General features: G+C 40.4%; 1 protein-coding gene across 3 annotated transcripts in view; it reads right to left on the bottom strand.

The window, feature by feature from the left end:
• The window catches only part of unc5ca (unc-5 netrin receptor Ca), a 206,857-nt gene that overhangs the window by 31,481 nt on the left and 158,407 nt on the right, over positions 1-16,969 (bottom strand). For all 3 annotated transcript variants that reach the window (XM_058637038.1, XM_058637037.1, XM_058637039.1), the window contains 2 exons: positions 8,097-8,288; positions 1,222-1,439 (listed from right to left, as the gene is read on the bottom strand). In XM_058637038.1, coding sequence (XP_058493021.1) covers positions 1,222-1,439; positions 8,097-8,288 — 410 coding nt within the window. The remainder of the gene's footprint in view (positions 1-1,221; positions 1,440-8,096; positions 8,289-16,969) is intronic.

Below are 16,969 nucleotides of genomic sequence, written 5' to 3'. Positions count from 1 at the left end.
TGGCTGCACAATGAGGATAATATATATAGATATACAGTATATGTATATGGACAAACAGAAAATCAATGTGCTACAGTCTGAAGGCTGGCGTGACTCTGAAAGGGCTGATGTCAAGCAAAGACAAATACTATTAAGATATAAACTACGATGAAAAGTTCAAGGAGGTTCGGGGGGAAGTTCTGTGAAAGGCCAACTTCTGCTGATCCACGTAATTCTAGTTTTATTCTTGCCAGACACACAGTATGAGGGTGAGCATTTAACGGTGGCTACATTAATGCTCTATTTTCAACTTGGATTTGAATGCATTCATCAAAGATGCATTGTTTCTGTATGTTTCCTTATTAACCATGACCCCAAAAAAGCAAAAAATGAAAGATCTGCATCTGCCCTGGAGCAAAGCCGAAGGGCTGAGCTGGCAGTCTGTGTGTGAGGAGGGTGCGTTTTTACAGTAGACCTGTGAAAACCACACCTCCCCTGTAAAATATGACCTACTTTGCATTTCTTCACCAACATGTCCACTGTGTAATGTGAAATAAGGACTTAACATTTAATAGTGTATTTCACATCGCACCCACCTAACAACCCCAAAATCAAAATTAGAGCAAACATTTTTTTCACAATGCAGTTTTGTTCGTAGGAGGCGCAGTTAAGAAAACAATACATAATAATACAGAATAGATCATTATTTGACAGAGCAGAGGGAGGAAACTGGGGCACTGAGCTGCATGTATACTAATGTTTGATTTGTATTTATGTCACTGAAAACACTCGTGTTACATTACCTCTGTATTAACCTCACATTTCACTGCCTTGTACAGGGGTGTACAGATTTCTGGGATTTCCAGTAAAAGTTACAATCAAATGCACTGTTTTATAATAAATATAATAAAATGTGTCAAATCTAAGCCACATAGGAGTGAAAAAGTAAAAAAATGAAAAGAAAAACTCTGCTTTTGGTTCACATCTGGAGTCAAATAACATAACATAATAGCAGTTGTACGAATGTGTCGGTTTGACACAGGGTGGGTTTCAAACCCAGGGCTCTGGTTTCAAAATGTACTTCCTTAACAGCTGAGCTCATGAGGGTGACATGTAAGTTGGGCTGATTTCCTGTCCCCGTCCCTCCCAGGCCATAAATAATACACCACAAAATCTGACTTTGGACATGCCTGGTCTGGTAGAATTGGATCTAAAACAATGGCGTCAGTGTCGTTCCTTTACCTTCGGGGATAGTTTGGATGTGAAGTCTCCTCCAAGGTCGTCCTGTGGCGTGACCAGACCCGAAGAGTTGTAGACTTTAATCTTCAAGTTGGGAAGAGGGTCTAAGAGAGGGGAGTTGGTCATCGGGATCTTATCCGAAACATCGTGGAGGGCATAGACCGGACCGCGATACATGGCAGCTGCATTCGTCAAGTCAGGAGGCACCGTCAGTAGATCAGCTGAAGGGATACAACGGAAGGGAAGGAGAGAACATTAAAATGCAATTTAAAAACTGCTGTTTCTATACAAACGCATCATTGTGGAGCCAAAAGTGGCTTGAGGCAGTAAAGAAATATGTGAAAGTGAGAAGGGAAATGAAGACTAAGCAGAACTTGGTGTAGGACATGTAGTGTTATTAGTGAGCAGGGATAAGGTGAGTAAGGCAAGGGCAGGCAGGGCTGCTGATAAGTTAATGTGTCTGATTATGATATATTGTAGTACACGGGGGCAAGACCTGGACCAAGAGCTGGTCATGGGTCCAGCACAGAAAGACAGAGACAGACACAGAGACAGAGAAAGAGACAGAGAGACAGAGACAGAGGTAGAGGAAAAGCATGAAGCAGAATTTAAAGGTCCAACAGTTAAACTATTAAAATATATGCATTGTAACAGCAAACAACGGCAGGTCACCATGTCAAGCTAGACGCACATTAAATTGTTGTTAACAACACCGATGTCACCCACGCAGTGACCCCTTAATTACACCACTGTCTATTTTTAAAATGCTTCCTGCAACACAATGTGTTTAAAAATGAATCCCATGTGTTTTTATTAACATAACAAATGTTTGGACTGACCTACTTTTTGCCACTTGGAAATATTCCTTTTATTCTGTGTGTACTGTATGTTTTTTTTTTTATCATTATTATTTGAAGCAGCCTTTATTTTTATTTTTTTTTAGCCCTATCATGCAAATCATGATGTGAATAAGGGCTGAACAATTACATCGAAATTTGATCACAATCGCAATATGGCCTGCTGCACTTTTTCAAATCGCAGGAGGCATAACATTTAAGCTCAAGTGTGTGAAATTACCATTTTATTTAGATTCAATTTTGTCCTGACCTAAACACAGACTGAGGAAGACAGGTATGCACAGAAATCACACAGTAATGATTTTAAACATGTTATTCAAATGAAAATGAGAACAATTATGTAAAAAGTATACATATACATATATATATATATATATATATATATATATATATATATATATATACATATATATATATATATATGTATATGCTGACACTGTTTGTGTAGATTGGGGACTGAGCATCATAATGGCAAGTTAGAGCCACAGAATCAGCTTGAATATGTAATTTTAAAGTTCTGAATGAAATCACGAGGCGAGGCAATGTAAGATATGAATGAGTGAGAAGTGAATCGAATGTAAACTGATGCTACAGCTGATGTTTTGCACTGCTGACGCACACATTTAATGCAAGTTAACACCAAACCTCCCCCACGTAGACACAAAAAAAAAACACGGGCAATAAAAATCTCCCACACACGTCTTTGCATATCTTTAGTCGCTCACATGTACATAAACACCAACAGGTTGCATACAATAGTGCGTGATGTCGGTGGGAAGGAAGTGACAAGGAAGTTTGAAATTCCTTTCTGTGCACATCATGCAAAGGTTAGTGTGAGCCGGGGGGGCGGGGGCAAAATGCTAATAGCTAATCAGTGCCGCATGCAAATGTATGCATGCAATATTCAGGTACTGATTTTAGTATGGGCCACACAGCCCACACTAAAATCAGTCTCACAGCAAAAAAAGGTCGCCGGTTCGAAGCGAGGGCCTGTCTGTGTGGAGTTAGCATGTTCAAAGCATGCAGAGGAGATCATTTTCTGGAGCTTTTTTTGTTTACTGCATTACTTAAAATCCCCTTCACAACCTGATTGTAACCAATGAATCAACTCATTGTCAAAAAATTTAAAAAAAATGTCAGTCAGCTGTGGAGCGGACAAGTCTGTCAAAACACCATCCGATCACACTGAACGGCACAGAATTGGATGGCGATGCATCATTCCAACTGTCATTTGACCGCCCCCGCGCATACCCCTCACGCTCAGAAGACCACGCCAGAGCTTACGCTAGTTTGCTAAATCAAACAAGACGGTCGCAGCAATGTTATGGTCGAAAAAGGTGTGGGTCGCAAACAAAATACTTTTTTTTGGGAAAAGCTACTGCCGAGAAAAAGGCTGATGCAGAGCGATCCAAGACCAGAGTGAACATCGGTGCTGCGTTTGAACGGTGGCGACAGCTGAAAGCCCAGAAAGGGCTGCAAAGTGATGCCATGGTGGCTCATAACAACTTTATGTCTTTGTGATATTTTGTTTCCAAAGAACGTAGCGTCACCGCAAAATACTGCAAAGTGACCGATGGACCGAGGATCTCCAACCCTACCTTTAATGGGACACTCTAAAATTGACCATAGATGTGAATGTGAGAGTGAGTGGTTGTTTGTCTCCCTGTGTTGGCCCTGTGATAGACTGGCGACCTGCCCAGGGTGAACCCCGCCTTTCGCCCTATAGCAGCTGGGATTGGCTACAGACCCCCCCCCGTCCCCCACCCCGTGCCCCCATGTGGAGAATAAAGACAATGAGTGATTTCAGTATAATCATCTGAGCTATAAAACAACTATTCCCCTCAACCTTCAGCAGCCCCTCTAATCTTTCAACACTCCATACCATGCTGACTAAATGCTGTGGTGGATTTAATGAGTTCTTTCTGAGAATAAACATTCATCTTCAGCAGAAAATTATAATTAACTGCCGCATTTATGTAAACAAGTAACTGAAAACAATTTGCGACAAAATTATTTTTAATGCTTTCATAACAATATATTGACTTCACTTTGTTCTGTCTGCCAGAATGTTTGCCTGGTTTCCTTTCATGTATAACAGGAAAGTGCCACTGATCGTAAAACAACCACAACATTTGACATTACAAACAAATTTGACATTATCAAAAAACAACGGGAAACTCCACGACAGCGTCGAGCACATCTTGCCACAGCGGCCTCCAGATTGACAAAACTTTCCCTAAAGGTCAGAAAACCAACAAATAGTCAAGATTTAATTGGGACCAGACTCCTAATTTGAGTCTGTTTCGTTTAATAATTTGTTTATATTTGGTCATAGAGCCCGGGATCCTGTTGTTCCCTTCGAGAGCCCATCCATTTTAATTTGAAAATCCTTCATTATCACTCCCACCACCACTTAACTCACCCCCCACACACACACACACGCACACACACACACACACACCTTTGCCACATACTCTTGCTCTCTATCACCAGGCTGTTTACCCTTAAAGCCAGCGGGTATTCCTGCCAAATCATCCCTGCTGAAATTTAATTAACAACTAATGAAAAGCTGGGGAGAGAGAGGAAAAGTCTGTGCATGTGTGTGTGTGAGAGAGAGATGGAAAGTCAGAGAACTGGAGAGGGGGACAAAAGAGAGAGACACACACACAGAGAGAGAGACATTCAGAGAGGGGGAGAGATTACAGGGACATAATTCTTCATTAATAGTAATCGGAGATGGTCCCTCGACACAGAGTGACAGGCATCCTAATGCTTCACTGATAAAACCTCCACCCATACAACGACACACACACACACACACACACAAGCACACACGTTAACAAACATTTACATTGCAATGTCTCAATCCTTGTGCTGTTTTTAACCTCTGTACCATGATGTGAATAATAATTGTCCTCCCACAATTGACCACATAAAACAGAGCAGATCTTTAACCCTTTAACAAAGCCTCAAAATGTCCGCCTGGACTTCTTCTTATTTTAACCATAAAAGAGCCAAAAATGGGCAAAAGCACTTACTCACAGGACATGTTTCCTGTGAGTAAGTGCTTTTGCCCATTTTCCCAGAATAACTATGAATATCTGGCAGTTATTTACAGTTTACTGCATGTTAAAATAGTGTATTAACAATTTAACATGAAGAAAAACAAAACTGTAGCAGATTGTGCGTGTTAAATTTGAAATTTGAACAGTATAAGTCTTTGTCTTTGTCTCATTGTCCAAAAACAGGCCAAAAATGGAAACTTATGCACAGGCATTTTTTCAACTCTCTCCTCTCTGGTGACGAAGACACTGATTCGCCAGCTTCCTGCTACGGCACGAGTGAAATTACCGTAATAACCAAACGTTGGCTTTGTAGTGCACAACAATCGTCCAGTAGCACAAACCTTATGTGCAAAGTATCGTCTTTGCTACACTCTGTGTTAAAGGCTTAACTTCTGATTCAAAGTCCTGCAGGTTAAATCAGTTTGAGCATGTGCCCGACACTTAAATCAATACATTTTTAAGATCTGTACGTTTTGAAAATTGTGTTATCTGACAGTTGGTGGCATCTGTGGACTGACACCTGATTCGTACCAACTCTCTGCCTATTCCCGGCATTGCCAGAAAGCAGGCAGATGCATGTGCGTGAGTGTGCACTAATGTGTGTCTGGATGCTTCCAGTCTTATCCACTTTCAAGACGACGCAGACGGCAGAGAGTGAAACATGGCTCCACTTAAACAGGAAGACAAACAGGGAGGGGAGTTGTAGTGGGAGTCACTGTGATGAGAGAAGCAGAGACATGGCGATGGAAAGACAGACAAGAGACACGGAGACGGGCGATGAAGAGGGAAGGTCGCTGATAAACAGGAAATGTGATTAACCTGAATGTGGAGATGGGTAGGTGGAGAAAGAAAGAGTGGGGAAAAAGAAGGAGAGTGACAGAGAGAGAGAGAGAGAGAGAGACGTGCTGATGGAAGAGAGCAGTCTCTGGAAGAGACAGAGATTAATCCAAACCAGCAGACTGTCAGTGAGGGGCTGGGGCATTAATCTAATGATACATGCATCCATATGAGCTGCAATCAAGCAAATGGCTTTGAACACAGGAACAGAAAAGCAATTAACCACTGTCTGAACGCAAGTGCAATCAATATAAAAAACCATTAGTACTTATTCTTCACACATGTACAGTATGAAACAGTAACCATCAACATAACAGAGAAGTGACTTACCACAGTGAATGGTGTGATTTGGACTTTGAGATTGAGTGTACAGCTACATTTATTCCGATAGAGTCACATCAACAATACCTGACAAATACTATCACCATTTCAAATGTTGATTATGTCATTAAATACGACAGAGCGTTAGTGCCCCGCGTGAAGAAAAACATATTTTCTGCAATGAAATTTCGAGATGTCGACCTTAATCTTGACTGCTCAACAAAATGCCTTGTGTACACAAAAATCAGTTTTAGCAACATGATATTCCAACTTCACTCTCAAATGTCCGAGTTAAATCTCGACACGTCCAGATTAATCTCCGTCGTACATTAAATGTGCCCCAATTACCACCGTTTAAAAACACACACACACACACAGCATCCACCAGATTACCGGAGAGTCCCAGAGTTTGTATTGTGCCAATGAAAACAGTCAAATCAGTAACAGTGCCCTAAGTGGACTAAATCTGACATGCAGTTTGTAGTGTGGTTTTCTAAGAGTGCAGCGAGAGGCTTGATTGACCACAGTCACCTTGTGTGCAGAGAGGAAATGACTGTGAACGGAGGCAACACTTCAAATGCACGCGAGGTCAACATTTTTGCTCAATGCAGGATGTGGGAGCAACAGAAATCAAGGAAATGTCATGGTTTGTTTGGTAAACTTAAAGGCATGGTGCGAACTACAGGGGTGAGCCAGTCTCGGGAGTCTCAAAAATATTGGCAAAATATTGTTTTTTGATTGATTATATTCAGATTTGATGTGTTTTGACTAAGTGCTCGCTCTGAGGCACGCGCAAGCGTCCGTCCCGTCACCCTCATATACGTGAGCCCCCCAGGAAACTGAGGTTGGGAAGCACCATTTTTCAAAAATAATACCCCTATTCTAGTAATACAAAGCTAAATGCAAATTGGTGAGGTATTCCTTTAACCTTTAGTGCTGCATGCTGCTCTGTGTCTGTATGTGTTACAGTGAATATTGTGTCACTAATTATTAAGAGGGTTTCCCTCCCCGGAACCTTAGTTGTATAGGTCCTGTTTCTCGGACTAACTAGTGTGTGACACAGTGGGTTGTTTGGGTTCTGTTGTGGCTGCTAGTAATGTATGTAAGTCTGCGTGCCTTATTAACTACAATTAACTACAACTTCTCATCTCTTATCACTCAACACAGCAGCTTTGGAGTTGCTGTTTTGTTGCAGACTGAGCTCTGACCGTCCTCCATGTCCTCCATGTCCTCCATGGATCATCTGTGGCTAATGAGACTGAAACATCTGCATCTCCACTGCCAAAATTTCCACGACAAAGCATCACACAAGCAGGGAAAAAGCAAGCTATTAACATGCACCATACTCTCTTTACTGTCACTGAGGTGTGCCTTTGTTACGATGAATATTCAAAGAGTAAGGCAAACACAGGTGTACAGTGGATAACGTGGTCACCTCACAACAACCTCCTCACAACAAGCCGCCCGTTCACTCAGCTCCATACGAATATCACAGGAGAATCAAGGCGTGATGAATATTCAGAGAGTAACAGCCAGAAAACCCCTGCAGCAGTTTGTGTTTCTCACCTTGCTGCACTCGTGTACTTCATGTACACTGAACAACCACAACAATAAAGCGGGTGACTGCTTTTAATGCTGCGGCTGCTCAGTGTGTTTTTGACTTTGGGAAAACGACTCAAAGTTAAAAAAAAAGAAGCAAGTTTCGAAATTGCATCGCAGATTGTTGAGAAAGCCACAACGTTTGAAGCGTCGTCGTGGTTATACTGCTGGAGTGTTTTCATTTGTTTATATCTCTTACCTGATCTGGCTGTCTTGATGTTAACGGACTGGAAGCCCCCGTTGAGCGCCGACGTGTCGATGATGACCGAGTCAAAGTCGCGATGCGTCTTGCGATAGACGAAGAGGGCCACGATGACCGAGATGACCAGGCACATGATCACGGCGATGACGATGCCCACGTAAAGCGCCACGTCGTCTGTACTTGGAGCAGCTGGAGGAGTTCAACAAAAAAAAAGAAAGAAAGAAAGAAAGAAAGAAAGAGAAACACAGATATATATTTAATGTCAAGTGTCACGTGATCGACCGGAGAGGGCATTTTTTAAGGGAAATGTAATAAGAGAGGATCGACACATTTACACACAGCAGATGAATGTCAGCGCGGCTTTTAAATAAAGTCCACGTGCGCCTCTGTCATTCACAACTTCTTTTTTTTCATTCACAATTTCACTTTTTACCTCAAATCACCTGTCAGACTCAAAGGACACATTCTAATTTGAAATGAAACTAGCCCTCCAGCTTGTGAAATATGCTCATTTGTCTAGACAGACGAAGAGCGAGAGACACCTTTCATAAAACATCAGAGGGCTTTTAAAACTTTTAAATTTAAACACGGCTGTTAATTATTTTTTACAACGCTCCTCCATCTTTTTTTTTTATACTACAGCTGAGACTTTAATAGTGTTTCATTGAGGACAATGGCAGACCTGTCACATTTTATAATAGAAGAACAAAAAAACCCAACATTTTAACCGATGGTAAAATGAGCAAAGAGAGGAAATGAGGAAACGATTAGAGGCAACAACTTAAGAGTAGAGGGGAGGTAAGATAAGAAAGTAATACGAGGGGAAGCCAATGTTGAGGTACATAGTAAAGGAGGCAAACAAACAGATAACAAATAATGAAGGGGGAAAGAATTGAGAGGAAAGCAAGTGATGGGAAATAAGGGAGGAGGGGGCGGTAATAGGGACGATAAACTAGAGTATAAGAAGCATGTGAAAAGAGGATCAGGAAATAAGGAAGATGAAGAGGAAACAACGAGTGAAGGAGAGGAGGCAAGAAACATGAGGAAGGTGATAGCAGCACAGAAGAGGCAAATGGGGCAAAAGACGACGAAAATGCACTTGAACTTCAAAGTGACAAAGCAAACAAGCTCCCACATTTGAAAAGAAAGCGCCTGTGCAACTTCTGCGAGTCGTCTCACACTTTAAGCAGTCGTCACATAATCACGTCCTCTATAGCTCGTGGGAGGGGATTTGTCTGCAGCTATTAAGATGATGACAGAAAAGTAGAGGGATGCTTCTTTTAATCCACCCTTAAAGTTGAGAAGCAGATAACAGGCTTTTAGCTCCAAACAGCCCCAGTCATTTGCTCGAGGTTTTTTTTTTTTTTTTTTTTACTTCCTCTGTTGTCGCATCAGAACAAGTTCAGAAAGCGTGAACTCGACTGTGCGTTAAAGGAAAGGCTTTGATGAGGCTCGCGTGCATTCATGCTGACATATGTGCCTGAGCAGCAGACACACACATCGACACGCATCGACACACATCGACACACATCGACACACATCGACACACGCGCAGCAGAGAGGTCACTCATGGTGTTAGTTAGTCATCCACCACTTGAGGGGGCTATGATCCACTTGTACTGTCTCTGACAGTAAATATATACTTGTATATACTTTATACAGTATATAAAGCATATATATATATATATATATGCTTTATATACTGTATATATACACTGTTTAACAAATGTTTTAGACCAGCTGTCATAAAAAAATGAGAAAACCTAAATATTTTAGAAATCTTTCAAAAACTGGTTTAAAAATAAAAAATGTGATTGTAACTTATTTATGGAAAATAACCAACTGAAGTAACCTTTTTATTCCCCAAATTGGAGTCAGCTCACTGGCCTTCTTCTCTGAGAAATAATTTTTCTGTTCAGGAATGCACGTCAATAACTACAATTTGACATCTTAATCCAGAAATAATAATAATAATAATAATAATGATGTGCCTTACTATTTTTTCTATTTGTTGTTTTTTGTTGTTGTTGTAAAAGACAACAATAATAATTATATTTACATCATTTTGGTTAAAGAGCTTCTACATACTGGTCTATAGTACAGAAACCAATGCTGTTAATTTAGGGCAGCTGTGGCATAAACCTTACATTGGGTGATCTAATACATTTGTCAAGCACTACATACTGTATATATATATATATATATATATATATATACTTTTGATGGGTAATTTTAATTTACAACAGTTTAACTTTGAACGTGGAAATGTCCTGCCTGCAGTGTCACATGACTCAATGACTCAAAAACTTACAGTGTTTCAGTTTCAAGACCTGTTGTCATTGTTTAACTCCAAACATGAGCAAATAATAAAGGTCAGCACCTTCACATAGTCACAAGTTTAACCTCTTGTGGTCTTGTCACATACAGTTCATACAAATCTCCTTTTGACGCCAGTAAAGAAGACTGGTGTAAACTCCCTAATGCTCCAAATACCCTGCAGCATAAAGTTGCCCCTGTTGTCAAGGTCCTTGTACTTGCCAACGGGGAAATAGAATTGGATAATCGTCTTAAGTGCCGACTCCCCGATCTTAATTACGATCGCCGTCGTCTTCATCTATTAAAGGAATCTTTATCTTGATTCCATTTTAACTTAGAGGTCTAACTACAGAATGTGTGTTAAAGAAGGCAGCCACATATAAAACCTTTTGGGACACTTTGTGATAAATTATATAATGTATGTGTTTCGCTGTGTACTGTGGGATTAAAAGTAATTTATCCTTTGTCTATCAGATTAAATCCCATCTCTCTAAGGTCTTTCTCTATTGTATCTCACTCCTCTCTCTGTCTGTTTGATTTGTGCTGTCGATGATGGTAACTAACGTGTCAAATACTTACCTATGTTAACACTTTAATCTGACTACGGATGTCCAGATACAACTTTTTCACTTCCGATACGATACCGATATTGCAGCCTTGAGTATTGGCCGATTGGTCATCCTACTTTAATTACTTATTTTGTAGTGTGGAATGTTATCGGACCGATAAAGCTTCTTAAATATGAATATATTGTGAATATATTCTTTCTTTCTTTGCTCCAGATAACGAAGAAATAATTTATACTGAACCATTTGGTTTTGGTTTGGTTGAAAGTATAGAATATAATTGTAAGTGCAATGTTTTATGATTTTCTTGTTTTTTCCTTGTATTTAATAGAGACAAAAATAATCCACATGCTTCAGCCTATTACATTTTCGGTTATTGTCATAATAGTGTTAAATGATCTCACTTTATGTTTACTTTTTATATGAATGTAACCAAAATAAAGATATTTTACATCACTTTGGCCAACTGTGTTGTCTTTCAAGTGCTTTATGAATAAGATCGAGGGTCATGCTCTTGTTCAAGTGACACTATATACACTACAAACTTGGCACTTGGCACTTTTTATTACTGAAATGTTGTTATTTTAAAATTGCATTGATGTTTCTGATGTGTTTCCATTAAGTATTTCAGAAAAAAGTATACGACGTGATGATTAAACAACAGATCTGATGGTTCTTTACATTACAGGTCACATTCAGTACACATGGAGTTCTGTGGTACATCTCGTCTCACCACGCTTCTCATCGCGCTACATAATCAGGGGCAATTTTCTGTTTGGTATCTTGCCCAAGGACACTTCGACACATGGCCGAGGAATGAGCCGCCGACCTTCCAATTAGTCCATGACCTTCTCTTCACATACACACATTAATGTGCGAGTGGCTTCACTTGAGTATTCAAGTCATTTTCTGCAATCTTCTACTTCGTCTTCTCGTCCTCAACCCACATCTACGTATTATTTAATTCTGATGTTCTTTTACAGCCTGAAAGCCTCGCATAATATTTTCTTTTTCTGACAAAATGGAGCCTGAAAAGGAAAGAAAGAAGGGCACTGAATATGGGTGTGCACTTTTCACCAAACCCAGATGAATGAATAATGTGTAAGGACCTCTGTGTATCTAAGTGTGGCTCGAGGCTGTGCTCCACGGAGCCGGGATGTCAAGAAATGAGCAGTGTTAGAATGAGGAATGAGCACAGACTGTGTAAGTACTGATAGGTACAGACCTATGTTCATTTTTATCAGCACTCCTGAGAGCACTGACACCCACAATGAATGCATGGATAGACACACACACACACACACACACACACAGAGAAAGAGACACATCCATATGAACTTTTATCTACAAGTCAGCGGCCGCCTGTGCTTTTCCCTGCCTCTCCTTTTGTCTTTGTTGTAGCAGAGAAGCAGTGTCATCGCTTAAACACTCGTCTGAGAACAAAGCTATAGTGGGCCGAGATTAAAAATATGTGCCTTTCAGTGGACACATCGCAAAGATTCACCAGAAAAGCTGAAAAGTCAAACATCATCTGATGTTTCAGTCAAATCCAACAACTCTCTACGGGAAGGACAGTGGCGGTTCACGCCAGACTAATTTCTCCTCCCAATTTCAAGATATAGTGATTTTGAAATAACAGTTTATGTTGCATTGATTTGCCTATTTGTGGCGGCTTGCTACAATAACAGCATTGACGGCCACTGATTGATTTTCTATGTTGTTTTTTTTTGTTAATGAATGCAGTGGATTGAATTTCTAAGCTTCTTCTCATCTCTATCTCCCTCTCTTTCGCTTTCCTCCTGGAACACATTGACATCTGTCATAGTCAGACTGGCCGCAGGGAGACCAGGGTAAAAATCTTGCTGCATTGCAGAACCACTCACTAATCAAAGAATCCATGACATATTGAACCATGCCACTTGTTTCTTGTATCGGCCATCGCTACGTATTAAAATGTTTAGATTTTGAATTAGGGAATGCAATATTGAAGTGTGAGGTTTTACCATCTTACTTTTTTTTCCTCCAAGGTGAGAATCCTTTCCAAGTTTTACTTATCAGCTCTATTTGACTAGAAGAAGACTGTATAAGTGTGTGTGATCCATGCAGAAATCATTTGTTCCTGACAGAATTGTTTGTAGAATGGTGCAGACTGGAGTACACAGGCCCTGGTATACTTCCGTGCACCGTGTGCATGGCGTGAAGTGCGTCATAGACGTGCAGGCCCAGATTTTGAGCGCGTTGGGTGCGCATGCACAAACTGAATTTCCGCTCCACCAAGCAGACAAACGATTTGGACAACAGAAGAAGTAGATAGTGATCCGAGCCTCAACCTGGCGACCCTCGAACCGGCTGACACCCCGACTCCCCTGCCCAACAGACCTTTCAGCTGTAAGCCGCTCAAAACAAGACATGTCCGAGGGAGCTTTAGCATCGTTCTCTTCTTCTTTGGTAGGAGTGCGTCCTATTCTCTGTGTCCAGACTTGTAACGCCACGCGATGGTGAAGTGGGATACCACACGCACGCACTTCTGCATTGCGGCATGTGTACGAAAGTATACCCTAACCTCAGACTAACTTTAAAACATGTCTTAACCATAAAATGTAGTAATTTACGTTATGGGGACTTGATTTTTGTCCCCACAAAGAAGACTAGTCTGTAATGTGACTGTGTAAACACATTTAGGTCCCCACAACATAAGGAATACCAGGTAGAGACACACACAGCCGATTATATACGCGGGCAAATGGAACACAAGCCCTTGTTCGCCCTCAGTCAGCATGGATCGCTATTGATTGGCTGAGCTCTATGCCATTCACTGTCTGTCCAATCTGCCGCAGGAAGGATTGAAAGAACGTGGGGAACAAGGGAAACTCAGTTTAGCTCATCTCAATCATCTCTGTGATCTGCATCCAAAGCAGAGCTGGGTATCACTTCTCAACTGCCTCTTTGATCTTTCTTGACACGAACACCATCTGCACTGAACTCCTGGCAAGACCCACCTGCCTTAAGTAAGTGACACGGAAGCAGGAAAAGAAAGAGTCGACAGACTGTAGACAGCCAATCACCATTTGTAAACGTGTAAATGTTATCTGGCAAAAGAAGAGTCGGCTGTTGGTGCCAAGACATCAGCCAAGCCAGGAGGTGCACTTCTATATGACCAACACTACTCTGTATATTAAGTCATTCGTTCGCATTTAATGTGCAATAACGCTGCAATAGTGTGCCATTGTAGCACTCGCACTGAACACAAGCTTCATGTTTTATCTCATTGAAAGGGACATCATGACCTTTCTCAGTGTCCTCTGGCAGCAAAATCGGAATAAAAAAACAAAACACTAGCCTTCTCCCTCCATACAAATCTTTGGCTCAGCTGTGGTTACTCCCACTCTGAACATGATAAGGTCTGGTTAGTGTCAAAGCAGAACTGAATATGCCTTCATAAAGGGGGCCAAGTTTCTACTGAAGCAAATTAAAATTGTGAAAAAAATAAATGAGCCTTAGATGAAAAGCTGTGACTGGATCTCAGAACTCTTCAATTCAAAAGGAACACACAAGAAACGACTGGTTCCAAATAGGAGACAATTTATTTCTGGTTATTTTTTTTGCTAACAAAGTATAAATGCAATGAATGATAAAATGCAATGGAGAATAATATGAACAATATGAACTGAAAGTGGTTAAAAATAGTGGTGTTTTAACATGAGCGATGGTGGAAGATAGTGGAAGGAGTTATGTCGGTGTACGAATGACCATTCGTTAACATAACGGTAAAGAGTAATTTGTTACGATGACATTACTCCAGTTATTACAGCTGAAGAAACTGGCCTAAACTGTTTGGATCAGACTTGGTCTGGACCCCAAAGCATTAGTTGTTGGGCTGGTAACCTGACATCACATCAATGTGGCTTTCCCCAGAAGCTTTGTCGGTTGCCATATAAGGGAAGTTTTGCCAGCGGTCCCAGATGTTTCAGGTTGTAAGGCGTGCCAACAGGCTTTCCTCTGCCACGAGAGATTTCTGTTAAATGGTTCAGATGGTCTGGAATAATGGAAGATGTGGAAGCCGGCGTATACTGACGGTACAAGTTAAGTTTAGTACTGTAACTAAAAATGTAGAACACACATTTGAAGGCCCTGTTATTGTGGATCGACTTGCTGTTAATTTGGAGGGGGAAAAAATTTATACTTACACTATATTAAAAACAAAAATACCTCAATAAGCATAGAGGTAGGGGTATTCCTGTTGTTTCCTCTATTTATTGCAACTTCAACTTTCTTCAACTTCAACTTTTAGTTCTTCAATCTAAAAATGACACATGTGGCTTCCACCATGACTCCATTAAAACACTAAACAACAATGCTATCAACAACAGAAGCGTACAACGTCAGTATGTCAGTGATTATGAAAGTAATCTACCACGACCAGTAATTGCATGCGAGTTAACAACACACAAAAAATATGGATAGTACATAATGTCTTACATGAAAATTGAATTGTGATTAATAATAATAATGATTGACAGTGCAGTCGTAGCTAAGATAACCAGTATCTCAACTTCACTACAATATCTGACAATGTGACAAATGCACCAAGGTACTTTAAGACAGGATTTCAGACCATAGTTTAATGTGGTCTGAATGATCTCATTTCAAATATGTTCTCAATCAGTCTGCTCTCTACTTGTGGTCAGATCACCTTTAGATGTCATTTGGAAAAACCAAAAAAAAAACAAAAAGGGAGTGTATCAAGAGTCCATGGTAGGAGGAACGACTCCTTTGTGATAAATGTAGTCCTTTCATGTTATCTTCGTTCAAATATTACTCAGAGATTGTTGGGAGAATTCTGTGGAGATTTTGCTTGTTTAATTTCTTCGGGTCGTGTCCGGTTTCTTTTTTATCCGTCAGAGTCTACTGCGAATCGCTGACTGTTTTGTTTTGTTCCTGTTCTTTTGCTCTCTGATCCATATCAGTGTGATGGATTAATTGCTGGGTTGTTGGGTCCATAAAAAAGCTGAATATCCCAACTACGAACTCTTTAAGGGCTCTCAGGCCTGGTATGTCCGCTACATCTGTAACTGACACAAACAACTCTGTCATATTCTCAGTAAAAGAGAAAAACAAGCAAACAAATGAGTACACAGATGGAAAGTGAAGCAGCAATGATCACAGTTTCTTCTTCTTGGAGGATTTCAGGCCTCATGCATGACATAACCTCACAGTGCACCATGGGCACCAAAGTCATGTGGCAACTACAGTGTGACCATTATTAGTGACTAAGACAATACTCGGACCAGTATTGACTGATACCGATTCCCATCCCTTTCACCTAATGGTGGTATTTTTTACAGTAACGGGGTAATCTAACTAATAACTGTCACTGACGATAAAATGCAGCGTTACTGTAATTAAGATCATTGAAGCCGTTATCTTCCTTTTTTCGGGTGGCGGAACAATGATGATTGGCTAAGCCAATCAAAGGCTGGAAGTAATGCCATTCATTTTCCCTCATTGAATGTAAACATATGTATATCACAAGTTCTAAAACATCTGCTGTGTTCATTGTTCTACTTTTATTAACATAGTAATGATAATATCTACAGTAATTATCTGACAGGTGTCTTGTCTCACACTGTCCCACAGCAACATTACAATAGTGTAGATTAGTGTGCAATGTTTTCTGTTAATATTAGTGTCCATTTCATACATTAAACATGTTTAATATTCAGTTTTATTGTAAATAATTGAACATACAGTTGAATTTAACCCTTTAAAACCGTGCATTACCGTAACTGTGTGCTATCGGGAAATCGACCGAACATTTGGTTATTATGGTAATTTTGGTAATGAGACAAAGCCTCAAACAAATGTTATTTTAGATATGTTTTACACTGTTCAAAGTTCAAATTGAACACACAAAATCATACATTTTGGACTGACATCTCCTGTGTGTAAAAGATAACATGAATGTCACACAGACAGTTGCAGTTGGGA

The sequence above is a fragment of the Solea solea genome, chromosome 8 (genome assembly GCF_958295425.1).
Source record: "Solea solea chromosome 8, fSolSol10.1, whole genome shotgun sequence".
In the NCBI taxonomy this organism is placed as follows: domain Eukaryota; kingdom Metazoa; phylum Chordata; class Actinopteri; order Pleuronectiformes; family Soleidae; genus Solea; species Solea solea.
This window is presented reverse-complemented; position numbering and strand designations above follow the sequence as displayed.